This window comes from Seriola lalandi, unplaced genomic scaffold (genome assembly GCF_002814215.2).
Source record: "Seriola lalandi dorsalis isolate HSWRI2012SDOR001 ecotype SW California unplaced genomic scaffold, Sedor1 jcf7180002053646, whole genome shotgun sequence".
Classification (NCBI taxonomy): domain Eukaryota; kingdom Metazoa; phylum Chordata; class Actinopteri; order Carangiformes; family Carangidae; genus Seriola; species Seriola lalandi.
Genome location: NW_019524199.1, coordinates 6,897 through 14,410, shown reverse-complemented (window position 1 = coordinate 14,410; position 7,514 = coordinate 6,897). Strand labels below are relative to the sequence as shown.

At 40.2% G+C, this 7,514-nt stretch overlaps 2 protein-coding genes and 1 long non-coding RNA gene across 3 annotated transcripts in view; 1 reads left to right on the top strand and 2 right to left on the bottom strand.

Moving 5' to 3' along the window:
- Positions 1-875, bottom strand: part of LOC111651451 (phosphatidylinositol 3-kinase regulatory subunit alpha-like) — a gene marked incomplete at its 3' end in the record, with an annotated part of 19,374 nt that extends 18,499 nt beyond the window's left edge. Inside the window, exon 1 of the mRNA XM_023401392.2 lies at positions 662-875. The remainder of the gene's footprint in view (positions 1-661) is intronic.
- A 794-nt stretch (positions 876-1,669) lies between these two features.
- shld3 (shieldin complex subunit 3) lies at positions 1,670-5,262 on the bottom strand. The gene is made up of 2 exons (XM_023401394.2): positions 4,582-5,262; positions 1,670-3,275 (listed from the first exon to the last, which is right to left on the bottom strand). Exons 1-2 carry the CDS (start codon positions 5,260-5,262, stop codon positions 3,072-3,074), a joined length of 885 nt encoding a protein of 294 aa, XP_023257162.1. The 3' UTR covers positions 1,670-3,071.
- Positions 3,204-5,700, top strand: LOC147819416 (uncharacterized). Its single transcript, XR_015436933.1, has 2 exons — positions 3,204-3,334; positions 4,610-5,700. It is a non-coding gene; the product is annotated as an uncharacterized LOC147819416 (long non-coding RNA).
- Positions 5,701-7,514: the final 1,814 nt, after the last annotated feature.

Sequence of the window (7,514 nt, the reverse complement as noted above, 5' to 3'; positions counted from 1 at the left end):
CAATTTAGATCAATAGTTATTGATTAGTTGATATATTATTTGGTCCGTAGAGTCAGAAAAAGTGAAAGATGCTCAATCTGGTTAAATATGAAATAAAATCATCAAATATTCACATTTAAGAAGCTTGAACCATCAAATGTTTCAAATGTTTGATTACAAAAATGACCAACGATTAATCGATTATTGAAATAATTGACATTAGCATTCTTTTGTCTTAATTTGACAATATCTACAGGAATTGCAGAATAAATAAATAAGGCCGAAAAGATGAAAACTAAGTGTCTAACGTGCAAATAAGTAAACGATTTTAAAGGATGCTTGTTTTAAAGATATAAGTTATCACAAACATAAAACATGTAGAGTTTTAAAAGAGGTTTACGTTTAGTAAACAGAACAAGGGGAAACGGATCAGACTGAAATTGTGGTAGTTTTCGGATTCACAGCGTTAAATGACCCAAACCAGACTCAGTTTTCATCCTGAACTGCGCCCCAACTACCAGACTATCACTTCAAGTCCTAAACGTTGTAAAATAGTGTTTTAAAAAGCACAAACATGAAACACAAACACAGTGAATCGCTCCAGGAAACGGGAAACGACAATGCATGCCAGCGCTAGCTTAGCCTAGCCTGCTAGCTTGTTTCAGTCGCTACAACGACTCACCTTTTATTTTTCACCACGAGAATCCTCCAGCTGAGCAAACAGCGGACGGCATTGTGGAGCAGCAAGCAGACGCGACGACAAGTTGTTATCCAAAACTGAAATATTCCCTTATTTTATCGATTATTTCCAAGATGAAGACACTCGTGGTTCAGCCGTCTGAATGTTAGCGGCTACAGAAGCGCGTCAAATCAGCGATAACTCAACGTACTTCCGGTGCGGAGTGTCAAAGTAAAACTGCGATGTACATTAAAAAGCAAAGCATTTAAAATAAAGGTCAATTTTAAGGTCAATAATTAGATTATTATGATAAGCAAACAATTTACGGTCAATATTTTCTCAAAAGCCCACTTTAACCACCTAGTTTCCTCGCTAATATTCGTTATATAACCATCTAAAGCGAGAATTGACAAGTTCCGGACTGCTTTCAAAATAAAGTACCTCCACCGGACATGTGATGCTAAATTAATGTGTTATACAGCACCAGCGGCCACCTAATGTTGCTTTTTGGGGGACAGTGTTTGTAAAAAAAATTAAGATATTTAAGTTTTTTCTCTTCATCTTTATTTTACATCGGCCGTTTGTAGCGCCAAGAGAAACTAAACATGGATTTAAGAGATTAACAACGATTACAGCTGGGCAGGGGGCAGGGCACTGACGTCACATCCGGTAACCTAGATTTTAATGCAGTTTGGAGCGCTGTCAAGACAAGGGACCCTCGGAACAAAGAGTGTGAGTGTGAGGGAGAGATGGGGGGTGCACTGTATTCATGCTGCCCTCATTCATTCAGGTCTTATACAAGCATGACAGTCTTAGAAAATGGCAGTGTGTGTGTGTGTGTGTGTGTGTGTGTGTGTGTGTGTGTGTGTGTGTGTGTGTACCAATTTTTTTTTCTGTGTCAGTGAAAAGCAGGGTGACTCCCGTATCATGTGACTGCTGCTGCTGCGGCTTTTCCAGAACAAACTGCACATCACATGCAGGATTGTAAATCCATCCACCACTGACACTTCATTATTAAAAATATAAAAACCTTTATTTACAACAGAGAGCAACGAGAAAATCAATGTGAAAAAAACAATCACAACCACCTGTTCTCAAATTTATAAATGCTAAATTACAGACATAAAAAATCAAATCTGTTTGTGGTTTTATTTCCTCTTCAGTTCAGTTCATTAAGGAAGTAAATTCGTATAACATACTAATAAAGTTCTGCAATAGATAGTTGTCAAGACAACGAGAATGCCAAATGTAAATAGCACTATAGCAAGTTAGAATATAGTTTTGTATGATGTGTATTTACTAGATGTTGTATTAAATAAATATTGTAGATATGCTGAATTACTGATCAGGTTAAAGTGTGGAATCATGCTCTTTAAAAAAAGGTTCAGCTGGTTGTGACGTCTTTGAGTTTCATAAAGGTGCAAAAGTCCTTCAGTTTCCTGGTTTTATCCTTTTCACTTCTCACCAGTTTGTGAACGTGTGTTTAGTTTTGTTTTTATCAATCAAAGTTTTCAGGTGAGTGCGGTTCAAAGTGCTTCACAGACGACTGAACAGCTAAAAGTAAAAAGGACAAATCAAATAGGAAAGCTGAATTTTGATTTTTCTATTGTTACAAAACTACATGTCATGTGATAAACAACTGTATCTGTATATCCCACTTCTTTCACCACCAGTGGTGAAACATTAAAAGGCTCTAACCATCACACTGAAGACGGCGTTTCCCCCCGTACTCATATTGGACTATTTAAAAGAAATAAAAGGAAACAGCTCATTGATTCGGGATGATCAGATTATCTCTCTGCCATTTTCTGCAGTTTTTCTAAATTAATTTCTCAAATTTTATGTAGTGACATTTTAAAAAGAAGAAATGGGTAAAATGTTTCTTACCATGAGGCTACATGCACGGGTCAAAGTTGTTTAGCAGCTTTACTTTTATTGCAGTGCATTGGAAAAAAGCACATGTTAACTAGAATATCTTAGAATGAAAAAGCTTCATTCTGAGGCATCTTGTAACTCTGGTTTTATAAAAAAAATAAACTTAACTTGCTCTTTGAAAACAGATTTTCCTGAAAATAAGCCTGACTTTCTGAGATAAACCTGGTTTAACTGGTTCTTTCTTTATGAAACATCCCTGTGGTTATGAGCTGCGTATGTAAACATGACATCCTGGTTTCAGAAACATGGATTCATCTTTATCACAGCTTTCAGAAACATGAATTATTCTAGCCGGAGTGCTGTTAGAAACCAGGACACTGAGGCATGTAAACACCTGACTCAGGTTTCTGTGCAGGTAAACATACTCATTCTTTAACATGTTATATTAGATGTTAAATCATAGTGTTGTCATGTTTGTAAAAGCCCCAGAGTGTCGTCCTTGGTCTGATCATACTGTTCAGTTCCAGCTGACGTTCCTCTACACGCTGAACACGTTTCCCAGTCTGTGAACCGACAGGCTGATCCGCCCCGACAGCTGCAGCTCCTCCTTCAGGAAGCGCCCCACCTGCTCCGAGTGGAGAACGTCGCAGAACACCCAGATCTCCGCCCGCTCCCTCTGGATGTTGGCGTTGCACGTCGGCAGCCTGGAGCTCCGGACCGACCGGCTCAGAGTCCGCCACACCTGCGAGGAGGAGGGGGAGGAGGCGAGGAAGACGATGTTAACAGACAAATCAGCTGAAGGTAAGAAAACGAGGAGAACAGACGTCGAGTTACACAACAAAAAAAAAACATTTTGTTTGTAGCAACGAACTTTGCACAAATCAGAAACAGGTCTGACACTAGTGATTAATGAATTAATTGATGAATCTGCTGATTATTTTCATCATTAATCTTTTCATCTAAAAATTCCAGAAAATAGTGAAATACGTCAGTTTCAAGGTGATATATTCCAATGTTTTCTTTCATTTGAGAATCAGTTCATCCGTTCATCTGTTCACCGTCACATGTGACAAAGAAAGCATCACATTCTCACCCCTAAGAATCTGGGAGCAATTTTACTTGAAAAAAGAGTAAATTGATTAATTGATTATCAAAACAGATGACAATTAATTTTCAGCCAATCGAGGAATCGTTGAAATCGTAGAACCACTTTAAAAATTCCTGTAACTTGATGCCGAGATGCATTTTTCCAGAGTCTAAATGTGGTGAGGTCCTGAGTGAACAACACAGTGGAAAAACAAACTGAAGGACATTGGTACAGACAAACATCCAGTCACACCTGACCCAAACATACACATAGACTATAAACTGTGACATCAGCGTTTACAGTACAACTCTGCACAGGTAATGTGACAGAAGCGTCAGACAAGAGGAAAAGAAAAGCAGGAAACCAAAGGAGGGAAAAAAGAAACAAGAGAAACATGATGACAGTGAGGGACATCACTGGAGCTTCGGTGCAGTAGAGACCTTGGTGTAAGGACTAAGTGCTACATCTATTTAATAAGTGAGATCAGGTAAAGAGGTGCAGTGAAGGTTCAGTCAGAGCTAGTCAGACATGTTAGAGTGTTAGAGGTGTTAGGAGAGGAGGTCTCTCTGAGGAGACGAGTCTTGAAGGTAGAGAGGGACGCTCTTGCTCTGTTGTCTATTTCTTTCTTACAATAGTTACTATGAAGGTCTGTTTAGAATGAAGATACAACCATAGTTTCCCCTATGTTAATCCACTGTAATATACAAATGTTTGCATTTGCCTTTTTTACATCCTGGCCACTAGATGTCGCTCTGTCAACATGAAGCAGCAAGAAATGAAGCTTTTCTGGAACCACGTTGCTGGACTGGTTCAGCTTCACCTCAACATCTCTACTGTACTGGCTGTCAGAGACAAATGAGATGAATATTAATGATATTTAGCTCAAAGCACCACGGTGCCGCACGCAGCCTCACGGGGCTGTTACAGACTCTTAGTCCTGGTTCATGAATAATCCACTGACCTGTTCGATGTCCCGTGCTGCTTCACAGTTGTGCTCACCGATCACCCACTTGGCCCTCTGGCGGAGGTGGAGCTTGTGGACGGACACCATGTGATGAAATTGCTTGGACAGCGACTGGGAGCTCTGCAGCAGGACTCCTCGCTGTGAGGAGACGCTCCAGGAGCGTCTGATCGGGGAGTCTGTGACGGGGACGCCATCTCTGTCTGTCTGGGGGAGTTTTTCAGGCGACAGTCTGGTGACCTCTCTCTCTGGCTTGTGACAGAGGGAAGCTGGGAGGAGATGGTTTGGTGTTTCTGAAATGCAGAAGGCATCTTTGCTTTTCTGTGTTTTTCCTGGTGGACTTCTTGTCGTCTCTGTATGTGGACGATCCTGATGTTTCTCAGCAACAGGGCCATAAACTTTAGGTTTCTGCAGTTTGTTTTGTGGGAGAGAATTAGTCACTGCTGTGTGAGAGTGTAACCTGCTCTCAGAGACGAGTAAATCGTCTACGGAGGCGATGACAGGAGCTGGTTTGGCGGGTCTGATGGGCAGGCGGTGGTCTGCAGCTGTGGCGGGGAACCAGGGAGTGAAGACCGGAATAGTCCGACAGGGAAAAGGCTCCAGAAGCTTCTCTGTCCTCTCTAACAGAGAGCCGAGCCCGTCTGCTGATCCAGACTGATAGTGCAGAACCACATGTTCCATACAGACGGACAGAGATCAGAGGACTGACAGCACCACCCTGCTCCTCCTCATCTTCATCCTCATGATAGCAGCTCAGTCTGACAACCTGTGGAAGTGGAACAGTGATTTATTTTACAGTTTCAACATATCTACTTCAGTCTAGTCCTAGTTCGTGCCATGAATGAGAAAGTGGCCACAGACCTTTAGACCTCACAGTGTTTACATTTCATTGACAGAGCAAAGCATCTGGAGCCAGCTGCATGTTAATATTCTATATAAAATAATACAATATTAACAGAGACAATTCATGTTGTGTAAAATAAGCAAAGATAAATGTCATCTCCAGCTACTATCTCGCAAAGTTTGTTTAATTATTTACAGTCAACATTTTTGCTCTGATGGTCCTTACTAATCTTTACTGGTTTTTGTTTCTGTCTAGAATAAAACTGTCAGTTTTCACCTCATGTTGGCTGTTGTCTTGTTTTGCATTTCTGTGATGATAACTGTAGCACCAAAGAGATAATTTCTACTGTATATTTGTATACGAACAGGTTGACAATACAGTTTTCTTGAGTCTTGGGAAACAAGATATTTAACAGATTAAAAGTCTTCAAGCTCAGAATATTTTTTTCACACAAATGGTCCTTCAGAAAATAGCTTCAGACCAGCTGCAAGAGTTTTTAAATAACCTCCTGAGTTTTTTCAAAACCATCATCAGTGACCTGAACGTGCAAAAAACATGAGACACCAACTAGAACTGATCTGGGTTTCTGAACATCCGTTATAGAATAAAGGAACCTGTATCTAGTTTGTCTTTCTTTGGCTGTGAGGTTATAAAACTAACGCTAATCCTAGCACTATGATGCTGTACTAATATAGAAATAATCAGATGGCTCAGAGAAATGCAAGAGCTAAGGATAAAAACAAACGATGTAGAGAGAGATACAGACATATATCAGACAGGACGAGGCTTTAAATACACAACAAAAGTATAAAAAATAATATTAATGGTAGGTAACGATTCGTTTTACAGTCACAGTTCATCAAAAGTCACACTTAACCAAACGTTATCCCAGCAGCCTCCGGTCCCACTCACCGGTAGCTAATGTTTTTAGCTTATTATGCTAGTTAGTTGACGAGCTAAACACAGCTAAATAAATAGGTAGAAAACCAAGAGAAGACCAGCTACAAGTTAAACATGAACCCGACAGACGGTGTTCCACAACTAACTACAGGTCACACCAAAAAATACCTTTTTATTGGCTGTCGTTGAACCATCAGCGAGTTAGCCAGCTAGCTAACATGAAGACGGTTTGTTGCGCTCTTCCCGGGAACTCTCGCGATACTTGTAAGAGTTCTGCCTGTGTTTCTTCTTTGAGGTTTTTTGTCGGTTGGCGAACAACAAATCGGTGCATTACCGCCACCAGCTGGTATGTGACGGTACTGTGTTATGATTCAGTAACTCTCATTAATACCTATTGAATCAAAGTCTACTTTCATCTTACCTGAGGTTTGAATGAAATGTCAATCAACTAAAAAGAGAATAAAGAAGAATACATTAAATCATTAGATGTTGGAGCAATTGTATCAATGTATCAATCAGTATCTTATTGATAAACTACTCCTGAAAATTTCAGTAACAAACCTGTTGTGACAAAACGTTTTTGACTACTGCAACATCCTGATAAATTAAGGTGAATCACTTTTAATTAATATATATCTCTATGAAACATCCCAAGTTAACTAATTGCATTAAGACAATTAATATTTTTCTTACAACTGATCGTCATGATGGTTATGAGACATAAAAAAGTACCTCTTCTACTATTTACTAAGGCGAGCCAGATAAATGGTTTTCAATAAATTCCCATTTATAGCACATCTGTTACAAACTCCTTCTGTGACCAAAACAGTCAGATAAAGATTTAGTTTCACTTTAATTGTGAGACCAATGCAGCTGCTCCACAAGACAACAAGTCCAGAGGAACAGAGGAAGCCACTTCACCAACCAGATGTTCACAGAGGCAAATGAGGGCAATCAAAGAGAAGACACCACGAATCCAGAGAGAGACAGAAGAGCAAATACACAAAGAGAGACAGGAAGTGGAGAGAAAGGCTCAAGAACAATATGAAAAAGAGATTTAGAAAATTAATGAACAACTCCAGGCTGAGAGGGAGAGGGAGGGGGAGGAGAGAGAAATATGACGCTCACCGGGTTGTACTACCTGAGGGGAGGGGAGGGGCTTTGCTCCCCCCCCCCCCCCCCCCCCCCC

Bases quoted from the DNA above. Each gene is read 5' to 3' on its own strand.
- shld3 (XM_023401394.2), bottom strand. From the start codon at position 5,262: ATGGAACATGTGGTTCTGCACTATCAGTCTGGATCAGCAGACGGGCTC. The intron at 3,276-4,581 runs GTCAGTGGATTA...TCCTCCTCGCAG, and splicing joins CAGCACGGGACATCGAACAG to GTGTGGCGGACTCTGAGCCG.